Consider the following 22,158-nt stretch of genomic DNA (forward strand, 5'->3'; position numbering starts at 1 on the left):
ATGTGAAGCTCCCAGCACAGTGTATCTATAACTAGTACTCCAGCATATAACTAATTCTCAATAAGTATTAGCTATTCTCATCGCTGTGATTAGTTTCTCATTTCCCTTTCTTATCAGCCATTGTCTGGGCAGGTGGATCCTTCTATTCATTCACTGCAAAGTTTGTGAGAGCTGAGGTTGGTGGATGGTGTTAAATGTGGTTGATCTATTCATTGTTCCATTGGCTAAATATTTGTTCATTACCTAGTCTATATTCAATTGTTTCTCTCCGACTAGAGCTTGCCCTGGTGAGGGGGGAAGGAGGGAGAGACAGGCAGGCAGAGGCGGGGGGTGGGGGGGAAGTTCCCAAATTACTCAAGTGATCACAATGGCCATGTCCAATGCTGTGATCCAGGGGATCAGAGGAGGAGCTGAATTTGGTCTTTGCAGTCAGGGGAAGCTTCCTGGAAGAGGAAGAGCCTGAGCCAAATCTTGAGGCAAAGATATTTGGCAGTTATAGGCTTTCCAGGAAGAGGGGATGGTAGGAATAAAGGCACAGAAAAGACAAGCCCTAGGACAGTGTGCACCTGTGTGGTTTGGGCCACTGCACCCCCCCCCCCACTACACACACACACACACACACACACACACACACACACACACACAAAACCCGGCCTGATTTGTATCTTTTGCCAATATCCATGGTGTAAATACCACAACCAGTTTCAAGTTCCCAGTGCAATGTCCCTGAGTGTGAATTTGAGATGTGTACAGTCAGTTCTCAGGAGTCAGTAGTAGTGGGCTACGCTACACCTTTGGCTTTGGGGACTCGAGCAGGGGGTCGGTAATTAGCTAATTCAGTATTACTGCAGATAAAGTGCAGGGCAGCCAAGGGAATAACAACTCAGGTCTGCTTTGGCGGAGGACTTGTGGCTCAGCCTTTGGTGTTCCTTAATTCACTTACTCAGAATAATCCACACACATTCCCTTCACACTTACTAGGTGCCAGGTACCGAGCGAGTTCTAGGGGCCCAGAGATCACGGGGCAGAAGGGCCAGGATGCTCGGAGGATACCAGCAGTGGTAGAGTTGCTTCTGTAGTGATGCCCAGACCGGGGCAATAGTTACCATCAAGACGGCTGGAAACCCTTCTTCCAGGCCTCTCCAAGCGTGGAGGATCCCTCCCACCCACTCCTGGGCTGCGTGTTCGTGAAGATCAGACTCTGAAAGTCTGACCTCAGGCCTGGGCATTCCAGGTTTTGGAAGCCCTGGTAACTGATTACAGGTTGGGTGCTAACTCAGGTCCCAGAAGAGAATCTGGTCCGGGAATTGCCTGCCCCAACTCCTACCCCCGCCCAGAAGTGTGGTCCCAACCAAGATGGACCTTCTCTCTCACTTCTGGCGGACTCTTTGTTCCCCATAATTATTTAGTGAAGGACTCCAGAAGACCCAAAAATCATTTTGTTACACCACATTCTATTTTATAATGACTGTTCATTTCAATTAGCCGTCAGAGGCCTGAAGTCGGGCTGCTCGGCCCGCTTGGATAAATCACCACCTTTGTTTGAAATTGGATTTAAGGCAGCCGGGGTGTGGGAGGTGGAGTGGGGGGATAAATATTTTATCATTTCTTCCTCCCCGATGTTCTGCCGGTTCTCATTTCCATGTTTCTCCCCCTGCACGCCAGCAGATTGCCGACAATAAATTTGAGGGGAAATAGTAAACGTGCAAACATGATAAATAAACATGTTGCTTTTGCGGGGATGGATATTATCATCCAGATTTATGGCTCTCCTCGCCTGCACGTTTTATTGCATTTTGGGAAAAGCCGAGTGAGGTTTTCATGTTGCATTGATCAACTTTGTGCCCTTCGCCCTCGTCACCCCCAGTATTCCCCCCCCCCCCCAGTCACTGAAATATCAACCTGGACCAGGGACACAATTTCTCTCCCAGGAAATAAATGCATCTTGACAGGTGTTTTCTTTGGGGACAGTTATTTATAGCTGCAACCACCACTGTACTGCTGGCCACTATTGTCTACTCCCCCCCCTTCCTCAATTCTCAAAAACTGAACATATTTTTATTCTCCTAGTGGCAAATCAATGATTTAAATCTCTGTTCCTCTGTTTCTCTTTCTTTGTGCCTCTTTCTCTGCCTTTCTATATTCTCCCCTCTCTTTCTTCCACCTTCTGGACAGGCTCTGGATGGTTCCTAGGTTCAAATCCCAGCGTTGCCACCAATTTCTGTGTCACTTGAACAAATTACTGACCTTCTCTGAGCCTCTCCCCCTCAGGGCCATGCTTTTTCTCCAGTGTTCCTTGTCACCAATTTATACAGAGAATCGCAGGAATTATTTCTGTGTCTATCTACACCTTCCCTCTCCCGGTCTCACCCCAACTAGATGGTGAAGGCTTGGGGACAGGGGGCCATATCAGCTTGCCGTCTTTTTTCCCTCCTGCACCTGCTCCTCTGCCCCATGCTCTCTGTCACAAGACCTCCACCTGGGACCTGCCCAGACAGAACCTTGGTGGCCTCTTTGCCTTCTTTGTTGCTGCCCCTCCCCACATCCAGTCTGTCACCAAGTCCTGCGGGCTCCTCTGTGTGCCTCTCTGCACCCCTTCCCAGCCTCCCACCTCTTCTATTTTTGAGTGTCCCCAAAGTGAGAGGCACTGAGCTGGACTCAGACCACTGTCCCTTCTCAAGAGGATCCCTACAGCGGTGTCTCTACTCACACCCGTCTCCGGGCTTGCCGCCCCCTCCCCCCCCCTGCATTCTTACTGTAACAGCTAAGGGATGGGGCAGTGGAGCTCGGCCTGCAGTTCTGTTGCTAAGGAAACCACTTCCTTGGTTACCGGCCTGGGTAGCACTTTGTCTCTCTGTGACTGCATCCAGCAGAGTCGCTCCCACTCTCCCTGGGAAGAGGAGGCGGCGGCAGGAGAGAACAGCCGGGGTGAGGAGTGAGCAGAGACAGGCAGAGAGACAGAGATCCAGAGATGGAGAGATGCTTGCACAGACCAAGCAGAAATCAACAAAGAGATGGGGGTGAAATGGAGGGGAGGGGAGAGTGGTGGGGGTGACAGAGTGGGGGCGGGGGGGGGTGTGAGGACAAGACAGAAGGAGTTTAATGAGCAGCTGGAGGAAACAAAAGCAGTAAGAGGAAAATGGAGCATGGGAGGGCATGTAAAAAAAAACAGCCAGAAACAAATCGATGCAAGAGAGAAGGGGTCTGGGCCTCCTGGTGGAGGTGGGTCCCCGTGGGAGCTGCATCCCCTTTGCCTCCCCATCCTTCTCCCCCTCCCACATCGTCCCCCAGGAACATGTTTGCAGCCGCCTCCCGGGTTACTGGAAAAATCAGGAAATCCCAGCTGTCAGCAGATGCTGGGTGCTGCCTGTCCTCTAGAGGTGACAGCAGGATGATCCAGGGGTCCTGGCTTCTGGGCCAGACAGGGCAACCACCAGGACCTCCAGCTTCCCTTCCTCCCATGTACAGAGCTTTTTGGAGAAGCCCCTGACTGGCCCGGTTCTGCCATCACCTCTGTGGGACTCGGGCCAGTTCCGGTTAGTCACTGGGCATCGGCGTGCAACACCCTGTCCGCCAAGGTTGAGAATAACCTCCTGGAGTCAGTCACAAGACACCTAGGTCCCTTCCTTTCTTTGCCCTCCCCCCAATCACCTCCTCCAAAGCTTTCTAATCACTCACAAGTATCTGTTAGGTTCCTGGTAAAATGTAAACTCCGCAGGGACCAGGATTTTTGTGCTTTTTGTTCCTTTTTAAGCCTCTAGAAGCTAGAGGAGTGCCTGGCCCACCGTAGATGCCCAGTAAATATTGGCTGAAGAAACGAGGGAACGAATGAACATTCTTTCCGGGTCTGATATACAGATTGGATTCAAGACGGTTGCTGAAGTGTTACAAATGGGCAGAGATTGGCCAGAGAGGAGTCTAACTGGCCATCTTGCCCCAGCCTGAAGGGGTGGGAGACCCCCTCACACCCCTGCCCTGCAGTGATCTGTGTGTGTGTGGGGGGGGGACAGCATGGCATAGCATCTGTGAGATCAGAGGAGGAGAGTCCAGGAGTGTGTGGGGTTGGATGCTCTGTGGCTTCCGTCCCTCGGGTCAGGGAGGAACAGATCACAGAAAAGGGAAGGGAAATTGGCATACGGCTTCGGGGCCCAGCTTGGGACCAGAGCCAAAGCTCCGTCTGAGGTCAGATGAATACCCAGAGTTCAAGGTCAGGGCCCAGAGTGACCAAGGAAAAGCCTCATCCAGGACCAGGTCTGGGGATCGGTCCGTGACCAGAATCAAAGTGGTGGCAGGTTCAGGCTCAGTCCAGATACACCATCAGCATTCATCTTGGGAGGCAGGTTAGGGTTTAGCCTATGACAAAGGTGGAGTGCTGTCGGCGACCTGGGACAAGACTCCAGATGGGTATGGTCAGGATTCGACATGAGGCTGGAATCGGGAATCCATAGACCAGGATCATGGATCAGTATGTGTTAGGACTTAGCTGTCATCCCGGATCAAGACTCTATCTAGAACTGGGGCTTGGTCCGCAACCAGCTCAGACTTGGCTTGGGCCTCTAGCCTGGGGCGGGTGGATTTCTGAAGCCCTCACAAATTCCCAGGAGAGAAAGACCTGTCCTTGGTCCTGAAAAACAGTGCATGCCTCCCTCGCCGGCCCTCCTTCATAGACCCCAGGACTTCGGGGGGGAAAGGCCTGCCCCACCCACTCCTCCTGAGCTCCCTCCCCCCCCCATTATGGGGAGATGTCTCTCCTTCCCCTTCCTCTGCCTGTCCCAGCTCGGTTCACCACCCCCGTCTCCTTTCTGTCCACAGTCAGCATGCAAACCCTTGTCCTTCCCTCTAACTAGGGACCCCTTGTAGCACCAGCATCCCTGCCACAGAAGCTCCTGCCATGTGAGTCGAGAAGACACAGGCCCAACCAAGCCTTCTCTTCCATTCACTTGTGCTCTTACCAGCTCCCCTTCTGTATCCACACATGAATAGCACCTTCCTCAGGGCTTGCTTGAGCCCGCCCACCCGAGGAACGCCTCCCACAGACCACCTCCTCTACACCTGTGCCCACCTGTCAGGGACACTTAAACCCCCTCACATATACACACGCTCCTGGGGGCATACAGCCTGGTGACAGAAGGGACAGTGAGCACAGACTTCACACCATACTCCTCAGCCAGTTAGTTACACAGACACACAACTGTATACCCCAGAACCATTCTCTTACACACACACACCCATACCCATCTGAACTTGCCTTACACAACACTCTAGGACATGGTAGAATAATCAACAAAACTCGCTTTTAATGATGGTGTTGACCTGAGGAATCTTCGGACAGAGGCTTGTGGCCCAAGGCGGCCACTGGCAGAGCTGGCCCGGGTCTTGGACCCAGGGTCGCCCCAGAGAGCGCTGATCTCTCATCAGGAAGGGGGGCCACGCCCTTGACTGCTTCTCAAAAGACTAGAAGTTAGCCTGGGTTGGGGGGAAGAAACATGGTACAAAATACATTCGGGGGGCCCCCTGGCTGGGCCCTGCAGTGGCCCAAATCCCGCAGCTGAGGGGATCAGAGAGGAGAACCCAGGTCCAATCCCTAAGCCCTTCTCTTCGCATGGCCAGGGGCCAAGGGGCAGAATGTATTAGTTCTATTCCTCTTACAAAAATATATCTCTTTACACGCGCCTTCTCCATAGTCTCGTGGGTATTTGGGAATGAGCAATTTTACCTGCACCCTGAGCCTTCAAAGGGGCTGACTGGGGGGCTGCTCCAGACAGAATAGCAAAGATCTGTGATCTATGGCTTTTGCATCTATGCAGTAGGGGGTCGGGACAGGTGTGCAGGTGTGGGCTGGATGTGAAGCCACTGGTATCAGGTGGGGGAAAGAGGGGTCCTAGATGCATTCTAAGACAGGTAATGAGTGACCCAGGTCCTTGAGAATCCTTTGGCTTGGGGTCTCACCACCAAGAGGGCAGTGCTTATATGGAAACAAACCATTCCCATTCCAAGGGAGGCCAGCCCCACTGGACTATGACCAAGGGGAGGTCAATGGTCTGGGAAGGTCGTAGGGGGTCTCTTTGGGTCATGGTCCCACCTGATTTGGAGCGCTTTGCTCTCTCACCTAAGATAGCAAGGACCCACTGGAAGGGGTCAGAGGGCAGTGTCGATCAATGTGTGGGTGCCACCACAGAGAGATGTTAAGATTCTGCATGGGGCATGGGGCCATCCTGGTGGGGTGACTGTCGGTACCTGAGAAACCCTGAAAGTGAGATCAAAGACCCCAAGGTCACCTTCTGGCTACCGCGGGGGAAGAAAACTGCAGAATTCTGGCCCGAGAGGTGGTCAGCCCACCCGATGGTTTCTCAGGAGAACTTGACCAGGAGGTGGGCTCATGACACCAGCAGCCCCCACACGGTCATGCCATTTAACATCCTGTGAGCATCACGGCCTCTGCAGCCCACCCAGACTGCCCGAGACCTTTCTTCAAACAGAAGTGGCCTGGGTAAGTGTTGGTAGCCGTGATTCTGGGGATGGAGGGGAGTAGGGTGTGGAGGCCATGAATGCTCAGCCCAGAAGGGGAGACTCTGGGGCCACTTTGTCCTGCTATAGTCCCTTCAGCTAGCTCTTGAATCAAGGTCCTCGACATCTGTGGTAGGACACCCATGTCCCAGGGCCACCATGAACCCTCCCTCCCACAGGTGGGACCCAGAGTGGTGGGGGTGGGAGCAGAGGAGACAGAAAATGGTTCATGTGGCTGGAACGTCTCCAAACCAGGGACCCCCTCTGTCTCCAAGGAGCGGGGGGGGGGGCATGAGTAGGGTGGGGAGCGCCCAGTCTCTTCCCTCAAGCTTCCTTCGTCATGCAGGAAACTCACTGAAGGCCAACAGCAGCCAAGGGGATTGTCCCCAAGCCAGAAAGAGGACAGATGGGGTGGGGGGCGTCCCCAGGGGTCTTGAGGCCCCTGCTGGGTCGGGACTCTGGGCCCCCTCCCCCCTGGCGCATCATCTGGGGTAGTAGTCATCGGGAACGCCCGTGAGGTTCCTCCCCTTGAGGGCCGCGTCCACCATCTTGATGTAGGCGGAGATGACCTTCTGCATGTCTGCAGTGTAGGGGTCGTACTCGAGCTTCCGGAGCCCCGAGCGCTTGAAGTTGCCATCCTTCTGGCTCTCCACGCACAGCAGCCGGTCCTCCCTGACGGCCACGCCCAGCAGGCTGACCATGCGGCCCAGCTGGACGAATAGGTCCCGTTTCAAGTCCTCAAAGTGCACCACCAGCACCTTCTTGCCGAACCTGAGCCAGTCCAGGGTGTGGGTGGCCCACCAGGGAGCGTAGTTCCTCACAAACTCTGGCCACTCTGGAGAGAGGAGGCAGGGCGGGTCAGAGGGAGGAAGGGCTCTGAGGACAAGGGTCAGATGGTGGTGGCGGTGGACACAGTTATCTACAGCCACACCTTTAATCCTTCAGATTCCCCAAACTGGCCTCCCTGCTGCTGCTTCCACCTAGAATGTTCTTTGCCTTGTCTTTGGGGATAATAACACTTGTTTGGTGTTCACTGTATGACCAGCACAGACTTATCCATAAATACATGTATTTACTGTACTTTTACATACATTTGTGTTCCTATATATTAATATAGCTTATGCCTCACAACTGTGCGACAGGTATCATCATTTTCATTGAACACTGAACAGAGAGGTTAAGTCAGTCGCTCTTGGTCACATAGCTAATAATTGGTAGAGCCAAGATATGAAACCAAACAGTCTGGCTTCAAAGTCTAGGCTTTTAACTATCAAGTTATCCTGTGTAATAGTAATTATCCTGTTTAGTAATGGTTATCTACTCACAGGATAATAAGACCTTTGTATACACAAGTGGGTAAAAGCATATGCCCCATACCCAGTAAGTGCTCAGTAAATGTTGACTTCCTCTTCCTGTCATTCTGAGAGGTCTGGTCTTCCCAACTCCCCAGGGTTGGGGAGCCCCAGTGAACCCCCGACGTATGTTATCTCCAATGGATTGGGCTGGGGGTATAGTTTAAGTCCGATTGTATTATCATATACTGTGTTGGTTTTCGTTTTTTGGTGTGTGTGTGTGTGTGGTTTACTACCTTGCCACGGGACCACAGCAGGGTGGACAGTCACCAGCACGGGGAAGGTGTGTTGGGATGGTCTGACTCGGAAGACAGGCTTTAATAGAACGTGAGTGTTTGCTTGGGGAGCCCTGGCGAGGACCTTGGAGCCAACAGCCAGCCCCGGAGCTGCCGAAACTGACAGAACAGAGCAGGAATCTGGGTAACTGTGAAGGGAGATCACGGAGGATGCTGGGAAGGCGGAAAGGGATTCCAAGCCCCCGTTGGAGAATCAGAAAGCAGGTAGGCCAAAACCCTGAAGCCAGACCCTCTGCTTCTCACAGAGGCACCACAGCCCTGAACCCCCCAGAGGGACTTGGAGTTTTCCAAGCTGGGTTGGGGGAGCCCAACTGGTTAATAACTAAATCCTCAACCTCTGCTGGGTGATGGGGGCCCATGATCTCATTTAATCCCTGAAAGGAAAGGGCTACTGTTCACTTGTATCACCAGTGAGGAAACGGAGGCTCAGAGAGGTGAAGTGACTGGCCTAAGGTCACACAGCCCCAGGCAGCACCATCCAGACCAGGCCTGTCTGATCCCAGCTCCTCATCTTTCCTAGGCACCAGGAGCCTCACCCCCACTGCCTTACACCCAGCAGGGGCTTGATAAATGCTGGTGGAACCAAATTGAAATTCCCAACCGCCAAACTGTGATGTGATAAAGGGCTCCTCTTTCTTTAGAGAACACATCAAAACCCGTGGAGAGGCTTCTGTTCTCCCAGTGCGCCCCCCGACCCCCCGTCCCCCGCCGGGACCACCACTGCTGCTTGGGAAATACCCTGGTGACAGGGATGTATTTTATCCTGACGATAGATTATTTACAATGTATCTGGCTAATTGGGCCCACACTGTTGTAATGGGTGAAGACCAGATGTATCTGAGTGATTAGAAGAACATATAGCATGTGTATAGTCTAATTTTTTTTTTAAAGAATCTCTCTACTCCTGAGTCACCTCATGGCATCGCTAATGGCAGAAGCCCAGGTGGATGGAGAGCGCTCTCAGTCACCCAGTACCACGCACATCGGATTTCCAGGCCTGGCCACTTCAGACCAAGCATCTCAAGTATTTTCTGGGGAGGGTGCTACAAGGGACCCTCAAGGAGGAGGAAGGACCCACCTGCAGGGTGGTCAGAGCCCTGCAAATGGGGCTACTGGCCTTTGACACACGCCGGAGCCAGCGTGGCATCCTTGCTGGTTGGACATCGCCATGGGATGGGACCATATGGTGCCTGAGCACCTGCTATGTGTTGGCTACTTCCCATTTTCCCAAGAAGCCTGGAGAGTGAGAATTACACACGGGGGGAAAAGGCTCAGAGACCTGAAGCCAGCTGCTCAAGGCCACACAGTGATCACCCAAAAACAGGATTCGAAGCCAGTCTGTCCTGACTGAGCCTGGCTCCTGCCCTAGAAAACCCTTCCAGGATCAGCTCCTGGTCTAGCACTGCTCACTTCACCTTCAGGAATCTGTTCACGGACAACTTGGGAGTCGGACTGATGGCATTCGGAAAACCCCCTTCCTCCCTAGAGCAGCTGGGGGCTCTTGGGGACCTCAGTTGGTCTCCTTGTGGCTCAGTTTACCCATCAGCAAAACAACTCTGCCCAGACCATCATCCTGGTCATCCTGGGCGGATGGAATGGAATGAGATTGGCAAAGACCCTGGCGCCTGGCCTGGGATAGAGCGGGTGCTCCATAAATGCTGGCAACGGTCACGATCATTCTTGATGCTGGTGCCCCAGCATCACCAAGGTGCCCAATCTGTTGCGTCAGCGCTTCTGGGTGGCAGCCCTCAAGCTGCCTCCGCAACAGTCGTGTTGGTCTTCTCCCTGGACGCTCCTAACCCACTTCATTGGAAAGAACAAAAATTGAAAACAAAAGCCCTGATGAGCACAGGATTCCCGGGAAGTGATCACTGCCTTCAAAGTGGGTAGTAAAGGCAGGCTGAGCCACGGCCCATCGGTCACGAGTGGTGGTCCCGCCAGAACCACCACACATGTGCAGGGGTACCACGGGCCCCTCTTTGCTCCCTCTCATCTCGAGGAACTGGGGACTGATTAGCAGCTTAACTGCACCGAGTTCCCCATGGAATCATTAAACACAGTCTGTTTCATTAAACAGAGCCAGGACAATTCACCTTGTGTGATTATATCACATAAAGCTTTGCTTTGGACCCACTCCAGGGAGATTGTAAAATTAACGTTATGGAACCAAAAATGGGGGGCCAGGAGGGAGGGTTGCCTAGGCCTTGACCCAGCTATAAGGGGGGAAGGGGGGAGAGGCAGGGTTGGATGTGTGTGCTCCATGGCTGGGGGAACTCTACTCCTAGGGAGGTGACCTTCACCTTCTCCAGGAGACCATCCTAAGGTAGGGAATCTCAAACCTGCAAGTGCATAGGAAGCTTCTCAGGGAATCTTGTTAAAATGCAGATTCCCATTTAGGGAGCCTGGAAGGGGGTGGGAGAGATGTGCTATTCTGGAAAGCTTCAAGGTAAAGGACACTAGTGACCCACTGGTCACACTCTGGGCCACACGTAGGCTTTATTACATCAGTGGGTCTTACATTGGAGCATTTATCAAATATCTGGAGGGTTCGGTAAAACACAGGTTGCCGGGCCCCCTCCCAGAATTTGACTCCACAGGTCTGGGGTGGGGGGGAGGGCAGAGAATTTATCTTTCTAACTAGTTCCCAAGTGATGGTGATGTTCCTGGTACAGGGACCCCAAAGCGAGGGTCTCGAACTCAAGTGCTTACAAGGGCCAGGTGCTGAAGCAGAGAGAGAAATCATTCTTTGGGAGAAGGCTCTGAGGGCACTTAGACCTGGGTCAGGCCTGCCCGGGAGGGGTTGCAGGGAGAAGGCCCCCTCCCATCCATTCTGGGCTAAGGTTGGGGCCCCAGGCCCCCAACAGGTGATGTATTTGCTAGAATCTTTTCTCTCTCATCCCCTGCAGCCTCGTGGTTCAGCCTGTCCTGAACCTCCCTTGTCTTTGGTTTTCAAGCTCCTGGCTGCCTTGCAAAAGGAAAAAGAGGCAAGGTGGCTCCTGGGAATTAGTGGCTGAACCTAAGGGCAGGTGCTGAAGCAGGGACATCAGCAGGAGGTCGGAGTCCTTTCAAGGTAAGACAGCCTGAGAGCTAAGGCCTGGGGTTCAATCCCAGCTCTGCCAAGCCCTGGTGCACAGCCAGGTGAGGCTAAGCCTTCCTGGGATGGCTTCATCACCTGTGCAATGGGATGCCACCTTGACCATGAAAGCCTTTCTTACCTCTCCGGGGAGTTAGAAGGGTTAAATGCCATCATGAATGCCAAGTTCTTGGCCCCACATGAGCTTGCCAAGTGAGTTCCCTGGGGACCTCAGGATACCGGGGAGGCAGAGGGGTGGATTCTACTCCTGCCATTATGTGCCCTAACGACATTGGCAGGCCCCTGCCTCTCTCTGAGCCTCAGTTTCCTTGATAATAGAGGGTCAATCAGTGGTTCTCAGTCTGGCCTGAGTCCTGAAGGCTGTAAAACATGCCAAGGCCCAGGTTCTACCACAGCAAAGGTCCTGGGGCCATATGGGCACTGGGATTTCCCCACACGCCTCTGGGGATGCTGAGGACCACTGGGCTGGGTCTTCCCCAGGTCCATTCCAGCCAGACCAGCAAAGTCTGTGCTTAGAACAGGCTTCTGCCCAGTGCACCTGCAGACTTTCCAGCTTGGCCCTGGGTGGTGTTCATTTTCAGTTGTTTTGTAAATGAATCAGATGACTCCTTGGGGTACAGGGGCACAGATGTCACCACCTGCATAAGCTTCCACCCTCTGAGAAGGAGAGTGAGGCAAGGGGCAGGGGACACCCCCCCCCCGAACTGGGAAGGGTGGGCACAGTTGGGCAGACGGGCACAAGAGTTTTTGTGAACGAGGTCCCTGTGCCGGGTTGCTCAGCTTCGGTCCTCTCGGGAGGGGCTAGGGCTGTGGAGAAGCTTTGGGGAGTGGGGGGTGAAGTGGACAGCACTCCTCAGTGTTGAGGCTGGGTAAGGGGGAGAGAGCCCACATTTACAGAGCACCTACTGGCCTGTGTGATTCCACTGTTCCATCTACATTGTGCCCCATCCGTTATCACCCAGGGCTCAGAGCAAGACTCCTCTGGGGTCAAACCTGAGCTCTACCACCTCCTGAGAAAGCTGCTTTACCTCCCTGAACATTGCCTGTCCAGGATTAATTATGGGGTTTAAAGCCTCTCATTACCGGGATGGAGATGTGGGCGATAACGGGTACGGAGTCTGAGATCCAGAGGGAGTTAAAGATCCTCAAGAGGACAGAGGCTGGGTCCCACTCTAAAGCTGTCTCCGTTATCATGGACCACCTGCCTGTGGTGGGACCAGCATCCACCCAGCAGCTGCCCTCCAGGTGCCAGAGGGGAACGTCATAATAAGATTCATGGCTTGGGGTCAAGAAGGTCCCCTCCCAGCTATGTGACCTGGTGCAAATCACTTAACCTCTCTGAGCCTCACAACCCAGAGTTGTCAGGAGTGGTTCAGTGTTCTGTTGTTCTGAGCCTTCTCAGGAGCTCATAGGAGCCGCTGACCTGGGGCTGAATTCAGGTCTCCTGACTCCCAGGGAAAGGGCTCTTGAAAATGTCTCAATCATCCCCTGTCAATTATGTGAGGGTTCCTATCTCCCTAATGAGTCACATTTAAAGGGTTAAATTCTTAGAATGCAGTTATTACTCCCATTTTACAGAAGGGACAAACAAGTTCAGGGAGGTAGGGATGGAGCCGGGGCTTGAACCCAGGGAGTCTTGCTCCCAGGTCTGAGCCCAGGCCCTTACCCGCTGGGCTAGAGCGTCTCTCCTGCCCTCAGCAGGTGATGCTCAGGGGGAGGGGTGGCTGTGGGACACAGGAACCTGCCTGGATCCCTTGCACAGACAGCCCTGGCCGTTCACCCCAACCTACCATACCCCCAGCCTTAGCTGTACCTTTGCCCTTCCAGTGGGCATGCGCAGCGAAGCCGATGTGGCCGCCATACTTGCGATTGAACTCTGCCATGAGCGCCTTGTAAGGGTTACGGATGAGCAGGATGGCGGCATCGAAGGCCTCAATCTCCTTCTGGCCGCTCTCGTGCGTCTTGATGCAGATGGTCCTGCCGCTGCGCCAGTGGTCCCGCTCACCTTTGAACCCTTCCCACGGGCAGGGGAGTGGAGAGGGTACGGCGCAGTGAGCAGGGGAAGTGAGGAGTCCAGCCAAACTGCCCCCCCACCCACCCGGGTCGCCTTGGGAGTCCTCCCACGCTCATTCATGCTCCCGTTCATCGCCTCCTGTATTTACTGAGCACCTACTATGTGCTAGGCATCATGCTGGGAGGTGGGGATAAAATCTGCAACACATTTGTGGGTCTTGCGGTCTTTGGGAGCCAGATTCTGCAAATCATGACCTAAATGAACGCAGTGAACCACGGCGCTGCAGAAGAGGCACGGGAGTCAGGCTCAGGTGCAACTAGACATCCTCTGCTGATGCACTGGAGGGGTGCTCTTTGGGTAGACTCTCCCTCCCCAGGTGTGGCCGTGTGACTCATTTTGGCCACTGGATGAGGACAGAAATGGGTCTCTAGCAAAGCCCCAGGGTGCATCACATGTTTGTTAACTCTTATAGGCCTCTGCCATCACTGCAAGAGGGGAGTGCCCTAGATGGTTATTGGTCCCAGATGGTGAGAGGGTCTGGGAACAGACCCGGATATAACCCACAGTCTGGCGCTGTACGGCCCAGTCAGCCTAGCCAACATTACAGACTTGGTGAGGTAGCATCCAGAAAGGTTTCCTGGAGGAGGAGGTGCTTAGGCTGACATGTGAAGGCTAAGGAAGAAGTTTTACTAGCCCAAGAGGAAGGAAAAAGTGGCGGGAACAGCAGATGCAAAGGTCCTGGGGTGGGTCGGAAAAAAGGTGTCCCATGAGTGCTGAGAGCAGAGAGAGGGGAGTGTAAAGCCAGACAGGATTGTAGGGGTTGGGACCACGGGTTCAGTACTAGACCACAAACATCAGGCAGCCCTTAAAAAGATTTAAGAAAAAGGGACATGATCTGATTTTCATTTCAAAAGCTGAGGATGGGGCACCTGGGTGGCTCAGTTGATTAAGCATCTGACTCTTGATTTCAGCTTGGGTCAAAATCTTGAAGTCTGTGAGTTGGACAGAGATGGAAGCTGAAGGTGCAGAGCCTGCTCGAGATTCTCTCTACCCCTCCCCTGCTTTCTCTCAAAATAAATCAACTTGCACAAAACAAAAGCTGAGGAACTGGGAGACGTTCTGGATGGCTCGAGAATGCTTTGCTAGCCCCAACGGTGTGCTGGACACTGTCTGAGCCTTTTGTGTAACTCGGCAACTCAGTTCTCTCAACAACCCTGGGAGAGATTTTACAGATGAGGAAACAGGCACAGAAAGAGCAAAGAACTTGCTGTGATTATATGGCAATGGAGAGGCAGGGTCAAAATTCAAACCCAAGCCAGCTCTGGCCCCCCCAACCCCCTCATGGGAGCCGAGACACTTAGATGGCAACTTGAAAGCCAAGGAGAAATGGTATCCTACTGGTACCTTCAGGATACTGGCTGCGTTTCCAGCTCAATGTTATTTCTTTGGGCCTCAGTTTCCTCATCTATGAAATGGAACCACAACACTTCTCTCACAGGGCTGTTGTGAGAAACCACTGAGGCACACAGTTGTATTCATTTCAATAAATGGAAGCTCAGAGAGAACAAGTCTAGGGGAGAAGTCACGGACTGAAATCACCCTGGCTCATCAAACCTTGGAGTTCATATTTTTCCCCCCTTGTCCAAGCACAAAGGTTTCTGAAGCTCTGCCTTGGGCTTTTAAGGTGGATTAAGGTGAGGCTCCCATGGTTCCTACTTCTGTTCCTGGAGACGGGGCTTCAGAAAGGTACAGCACCTCCCTCTCCCCACACTGGGGTCACAAGGTAATGGCCGCGAGTGGAATGTCCTTTCCTGAGCCAGATTCCATGCTGGGACTGGCCCCGTGAAGCGGCAGGAATCAGTCTAGCCTTGCAAATGAGCTCTGGCTCATGTCCTCAAGGAAACAGTAACCCATGGCCTTTGAGGCCCACGGGCAGCACAGCGTCACAGGACACTGGGGAATGGGGTCGGGGAGTTTGTGAGCGAGCCCAGGACACAGAGGTTGACCCACAGGTGGCACTGGATAGGATTTCACGGCACGTAGTCACACATGGCATCGGCAAAGATCCTCATGATGCAGACAGGAGCTTCCTATCTACAAGTTCACTTTCTCTATGCCAAAATCGACGTCACTACAGACACAGCAACCAAAAACACACACCGGGGTTGCACAAGAAGGTGTACATACATGTTCTCAGAAAAGAAAAACAGCAACATGGCAGAGTGGTGAAACTTGGTTAAATCAGCTGCCTGGCATTGTGTGACCTTAAATCACATTTCTCTGTTACAGGATGGAGTCGACCTAGCCCAGTATTGATCAAGATACAAAAACCTATGAACACTAGAAAAGACTTGCTTTGGTTTCAGGTTGCCTAAGAAGTTAGTTTGTAGGGTACACTGGAAAAGGAGGGAGATGAAGAAAATTCCAGGTAGCACAGTGCCATCCAGAGAGAGGAGTTCTGTGTCCAGGAAGGAGCCCTTAAGAAGCTACATGGGATCAGTATGCCTGAGGAACTAGCAACCATTGCTCAGATGTCCTCCAGGGAGGGGCCTCTAGGTAATGACAGAGCTATCAGGGATGCAAGCTTAGGGCCAGAGCGGAATTGTGGAACTCCACCACCAGGGGGCGCCCCTCTGCACTTTTTCCAACCCAGGACCCAGCAATGCCAAATATTTAAATCCCATTCCTTTGGAGGCTCACCAAGATCACGGCTTATCCAGGGCACCCATGTGACCCTGAGAGACTGGACAAGGGTCCCAGGCTTTGGAGAAACAACTTGTGGGTTCAAGGCCAGAGAGAGAACAAGGTATGTATTCTCCTTTTCCTCACACCCCCAATATTAGAGTTACCTGCTCATTTTGCAGTTAAGGAAACTGAGGCACAGAGAAGGGCAGTGGCAGAGACTCCATAGACCTACTCCTGGCTCTGGACATAGATATCCTGGAGGCTGGTGGTCCTTGTGGGATAAAGGAGTTTATTTAGAGGCACTTCTCAAAAGACATGTCCTGTTTAGATCTGGGGCCAAGTGGTGCACTCACCAATGTCCTGTCCCATCTGTGGGCTCCCAGAGGCAGAGAAGGGCCTTGCCCAATCTGGGCAGTCACCTAGCCACTCCCACCTCTGGGTTCTATATTTGGGGCTGTGGGGTCCCTGAGATGGGAAGAGGGACAAAAGGGGAAGGAGAGGAGAGAGAAACAGGCACCAAAATAAGACAAAGATCAGACACACACAGGCTGAAGGAAAAAGGGAGACAGAGATGGACACAGACACAGAGAAAATCATGTTTTGCAAATGGCCGACCACCCTGGGTAAGAGGAAGAGAAGGCAGAACTCAAGGGGTTCAGGATTTGGATTCTGGGAGAGGTGACTCTATCTACCCATCCATTAATTCTCTCCCTCCATCCTTTTATTCAATAGTCCTTGGTGGGGCAGCTGTTGCCAGAATGAGGGGAGACAAGTTGCTGAGGAAGTGAAGAGAAAATTCCAGGCAGCCCATCAGACCTAGGAGGGGCTTGGGGGTCACCCACCCAACACAAGCTTGTCCCAGAGCAGGAAATTGAAAGTTTAAAGGGTGGGGGACAGCCCCCCCCCCCGTTATCCAACTAGAGGCAGCAATGAGGGAGAAAACATGAAAAATCTCCAATCAGCAGCAGTCCGTGGAGGCTCAGTTCATCATACCGAACCCATCCCCTCTGGGCCCATCACTTCTAATCAATGGCTTCTTAAATGTCCCTGTTCCCCAGCATGGTCCCTGCAGCTGAAACATCTTATCCAAACTCTGTGGCCAGAGAGGTATTTCACACATGCAAATCTTAGATCACCCCTGCCTAAAATCCCTGTTCACCCCACTCCCTGCAAGGCCTGCGACCCCAGGATAACATGCGTGCGCTGTCCTCACTGGGCAGGCAGTGGCTGAGCCTGTCCAATCCCGGCTGCCCTTCCTGCGCCACACCCGGTGGCCCTCACCCCTTCCAGCGCCCAGCACCACCAAACCACTTAATTCACCAATCACGCTGTCTCCTCTTCCTCCCATCTCTGCCCACCCCCATGGATTCTGCCCGGGACTCCCTCCTCTCCTTTTGGGGGGAGTCCCATCCACCTTCTGCACATACACCTCCACCCCGAGACTGAATCACAAACTCCATAAGCCCCCATCCCAGGGCAGGGCACATCGCATTCAATAAATGCCCACAATGATCAGTATTATTAACAGTGACATGACACAAGGAAGGCGTGCCCTGGACCCAAGGGAGATAAAGCAGGAAGACGGGAAGTCTGCCAGAGACACGCAAAGGGGGAGGTGACCGAGGCCTGGGGAGCCGGTTTCTGGACAGAAGAGCTAGGATGGGGGCGGGGCCTGAGGTCCCAGGGAGAGGAAACCTGCGTGCAAATGGCTGATATGTTTTCCAACTGCGAGCTCCTCCTGTCTGGGGTCTGATGTGTGAAAGGGGCAGCAGACCTGCCCCCCAGCGGGGGCAAATCCCCCTTCCCATGCTCCGGGACCCTCCAGCTCTGACGACTTCCTTACACTGTGGTGATGGCGGAGATGGGGTTAGCAGAACCGACTGATGCTGGGGCAGGGAGAAGGGGAGTCCTCTATGCACCTGCACCTCACTGCCAGCCCCCAAGTCTCAGGGCCAACTCATCATTCCCTGCAAGGGCTCAGGACCCAGGAAGCATAAGCCCCTCAGAAAAGGGGAGCTGCTCAAAAAGCTTCAGTTGGGGGCGCCTGGGTGGCTCAGTCGGTTAAGCGGCCGGCTTCGGCTCAGGTCATGATCTCACAGTTCGTGGGTTCGAGCCCCGTGTCGGGCTCTGTGCTGACAGCTAGCTCAGAGCCTGGGGCCTGCTTCGGATTCTGTGTCTCCCTCTCTCTCTCTCTGACCCTCCCCTGCTCACGCTGTCTCTGTCTCTCAAAAATAAATTTAAAAAAAGACATAAAAAAAAAAAAAAGCTTTAGTTGCCTCTGTTGGAGGGACTTAAGGAAACATTTAGATGGTGTGAGCCTGAGGAACGGCCAGGGAGGGTTTATGCTCTCCCCCTCTTTTCCTTTTTCAAAATTTTAATACACACCTTGCCTCAAAAATTACCAAATCTTGGTGTGCCCTCAAGACTCGAGTGTAAAATACACAGGGTGTTACTTATTGTGAGAGAGAGGAGGAGAGAAGAAAGAGGGGAGGGACAGAGGATCCAAAGCGGGCTCTGCGCTGACAGCACAGAGCCTGATGTGGGGTTTAAACTCATAAACCGTGAGATCATGACCTGAGCTGAAGTTGGATGCTTAACTGACTGAGCCACCCAGGCGCCCCAAAAATGCTCAGTATTTTTTGAATGTTGTGGGTCCGGAGGTGAGAATACTGGGTTGCTAAGAGCCAGGGGCCTCACTTTGCACTGGGATCACCTGGGGAGGTTTTCAAGCACTCCTGCTGGCCTGCCCCCTCCTAGCAGCCTGATGGGAATGGTCCCCGGTGGAGCCTGGGCAGCAGACTTGAAAAGTTCCCCAGGTGATTCTAATGTATAGTCAGAGCACCCCCCCCCCCCCCCCCCCCCGCGTCCACCCGCCCACACACACTTTGCCTTTCCCTAAGAATCGGCAGTCCCAGTTACAGGTCACTTAAAAAAGAATGCAAAGCCTCACACACATTATCTCGTTAGAGTTTTTTCAAAACCGCTAGGAGTTCAGTACTGACATCCCCCAGGATAAATGAGGAGACCGAGGTAAAGAAATCTTGCCCAGAGTCCTATCCCTGATAAGAGTTCAGTCTGAAAATCCAATCCCCTGACTCCATTTTAAGTTTCAGTTTCCCTTAGTCCACAGTTAGGAGGTTGAATTAGACCAGAGGTGGTAAATACCTGGCATGTGGCCACACTCTCCCCTCTTCTACACCTTCAACAGACAGCACGACTAGATTAAGGCAGTTTGTTTTCCAAAAGAGAACAGAATCTCAGAATCCTTCTTAACAAGTGGATTCACTGGAAGGGACACATGAGGTGATGCTACTTTGCATCCCTGGATTCAATACTCCTGAAGGCCCTCTTCTCTGTAACATTCTAGAATTCCATACATAGGGCTGCTGCTGCAGCCACAGGAAGGTTGGCATGTGGGCCAGCCACAGGATGCTTTCAGAGTCTGCACCCCCCCCCCGCCCCCGCCGCTCCCTAGGACAAGCCAGAGATTCCTGTCTGTGCCTGGCTTCCTCCCAGCAACTCCCATAAAGGCAGCTCAACTTAGTGGTTAAGAGCAGAGAGACTGTTGAAAGCCAGGCCGGGGTTCAAATCCTGGTATAAGCAAGCGAGACACTAGCTTGGAGCCTCGTATATATTACGTGCTCAATAAATGATCACTTAAGCCGAGATTCTAAGGCAGACCGCCTCCCCCCTTGCTAAGCCTGGCCTTCAACCTGTCCCTTTTCATCCTGTTTGAATTTCCTTCCTCCTGCTTCTCACCCTCTGACAGATGCCCCCTGGCTCTCCCCAGCTGGACTGAAGAACAGCTCTCTGTCAAAACCAAGCTGCGTCCGGCCAGTGCCTGGACCTTAGTATTCACAGCCTACGTTTACTGAACACTGACTCTGTGCTAAGCCTGTCACATGTATCAACTCATTAACCTTCACAACAATGTCACCAAGTCCATACTGTTGGCTCTGATTTGTGCACAATGACACAGGACCAGAGAGGCACAGAAGCTTGCTCAAAGTCACACAGCCAGGAAGTAGTCTTCATCTGGTTTACAGACATAAAGGCCCCCAGCCAAGGGCTTCCCCACAGAGACAAAACCTCTCACAAACAGAACCTATGCCCCCCCTCCCCACCATGCCCAGGAGGGGGCTTCACACCCAATGCACATTTCATCTAAGTCAGTTCCCAGGTATGAACCCCCAGGGCTTTCTTGCCTGTGTGATGGAGAGGTAAGGATGTGGGCTTCAAAACCGGGAAACACCAGGGTGCAATCTCTCATCTGCCCATTGAAAACAATCTGTGTAACTTGGAGTAGGTTACTTCTTCACTCCAAGCCTCAGTTTTTAGATCTGGAAAATGGTACCACATCCCACGTCCCAGGGCTACTGTGCAGGACCCGAACAAACATGTAGCACCTGGCACAGGCCTCGGCACCCTGTCGGTGGGCAGGAAACTTTGCGGCAATCTGAACCTACAGGAAGCACCTGGCACGCAGCCGATGCTCCATAAATGCCTGCTGGGAAACCAAACTTAGGAAGCGCACTCAGAGCATCGCAATATATAGTCACAATGCATAGTAAACATCTGTGAACAGAATGAAAATAAAGCGCCTGCACAACAGATCACTGGTTTAAATGCAGACAAAACACCTGTCGAATAGCAGATGCTCTAGTGCCCCCCAGAACAAACCTAGTTTTGTACCTCTGTATACAGCACAGGGTTCCTGGCCAATAAAGATCTGTGGTGAGGGACCTGCACATAGTATGTGCTCGAGAAATGTTTGTGGTGACCTCAACAGAGGGAAGGTACCACATGGACATAGTAGGTGCCTGATTGGACAGAAGCTGCTATAAGCGATGAGAGGGGACCAAGCACACAGTAGGTCTTGACCAACAAGCCCAGGTGAGCAGAGTGGCACACAGTAGGTGCTCAGAACGGGTATTCCCATGCCCTCGGGGTGGGTCCTCTGCTCCCCTCTGCCTCCTCACCTTTGTTGTAGAGAGAGCCGTCAAAATAGTAGCTGCCCGTGTAGAAGCCAGTGGCCAGCTCGATGAGGTGGCGAGCCCACGTGTTGCCGGCGCCTGGGAAGCTGGCCAGGGCGACGAGCTGCTTGGACTTGGCGGGGAGGAACCTTCTGTCCATGCAGCGGTTGTCTGCAAAACGCAGGACATGGTCAGGGGCAGACGGAGCCCATCCGGAAGGGCCCAGCGCATGGAGCCCCGCCCCCACCACTTCCCAGCCAATGGCCCAGTGCACACAACAGAACTCCTTCCGGGCCTGCTTCCTCATCTTTAAAAGGAGAAACGTGGTTCCTCATCATGGGATTGATGCGAGGGATGAAAAGAAATAATCACATAGCACGGATTCAATGAACATCAGCCAGGAGGAAGCGTCTTCTCTCCTGCCTCAGTTTCCCCCATCACAGAGAGTCACTTTCTCATGCCACCCCTCACCTCCACCATTCTTTCCTCAAGATGCAAACCCTCATATAGTACCCAGCTACATGGGGTCCTGTCCAAGGTCCTGATCTTGGCCTGTAAGCCCCAGGGGGCCGGGCGCCTTCATCCTCTCTGGCTCCTCCCATCCACTCCGCCTGCCTGGGCTTGGGGTCTCCGCACTTCCTGTCTGTGCCCTGCTCCTTCCTGACTCAGCACCTTCACTGCCACACACCTGCCTTTGCCAGTTAGACTGCTTCTCTCCTTCCACTCTGCTGACTCAGCACTACCTGCCTCCCTACTCCCTGGGCTGTTGTTCTCGAACACTGAACACTGTCCGTCTCCCCCATGTGGCTCATCTCTATAGTTACTCAAAGGATTCTTTGTTTAGGTGGAGACCCTGCCCATATTGCTTTCTGCTGCCTCCCAGCACTTTCCATATCATCTGGTATATAGTAGGGATAATACCAGTGTCTTAGATGGATGGATAGATGTGTAGATGGGCAATAGAAGAATAAATCTCATGGTGGATGGATGGATGACAACATTTACTTTGCAGAGATCTTATAAGGAATGACATGATACATGTAATATGTTAATATGCTAAAGTGCTTGGAAGTGGTAGTTACTTTTTTTTTTTAGCCTCCAGCTTCCTCATGTGTAAATGGGCTGGGGCAGGTGGGTACCATTCTGCTCCTCTGGCTTTCCAGAGTCCTCGTGATGCCATGTTGGCAGAGCCTCAACACCTCCTACTGTAGCCCACCCCGGAGCTAAGAAAGCACCA

The 22,158-nt window shown here is 52.9% G+C and overlaps 1 protein-coding gene and 1 long non-coding RNA gene across 5 annotated transcripts in view; one reads left to right on the forward strand and one right to left on the reverse strand.

Moving 5' to 3' along the window:
• The first annotated feature begins 2,852 nt into the window (after window positions 1-2,852).
• On the forward strand, window positions 2,853-14,359 carry LOC115277872. Its single transcript, XR_003902550.1, has 3 exons — window positions 2,853-2,928; window positions 11,110-11,225; window positions 14,235-14,359. It is a non-coding gene; the product is annotated as an uncharacterized LOC115277872 (long non-coding RNA).
• The window catches only part of WSCD2 (WSC domain containing 2), a 110,936-nt gene continuing 94,050 nt past the window's right edge, over window positions 5,273-22,158 (reverse strand). For all 4 annotated transcript variants that reach the window (XM_029922283.1, XM_029922282.1, XM_029922281.1 and 1 more), the window contains 3 exons: window positions 20,928-21,092; window positions 13,063-13,263; window positions 5,273-7,342 (listed from right to left, as the gene is read on the reverse strand). In XM_029922283.1, coding sequence (XP_029778143.1) covers window positions 6,990-7,342; window positions 13,063-13,263; window positions 20,928-21,092 — 719 coding nt within the window. In that variant the 3' untranslated portion in view covers window positions 5,273-6,989. The remainder of the gene's footprint in view (window positions 7,343-13,062; window positions 13,264-20,927; window positions 21,093-22,158) is intronic.

The sequence above is a fragment of the Suricata suricatta genome, chromosome 14 (assembly GCF_006229205.1).
Source record: "Suricata suricatta isolate VVHF042 chromosome 14, meerkat_22Aug2017_6uvM2_HiC, whole genome shotgun sequence".
NCBI classification, from domain to species: Eukaryota; Metazoa; Chordata; class Mammalia; order Carnivora; family Herpestidae; genus Suricata; species Suricata suricatta.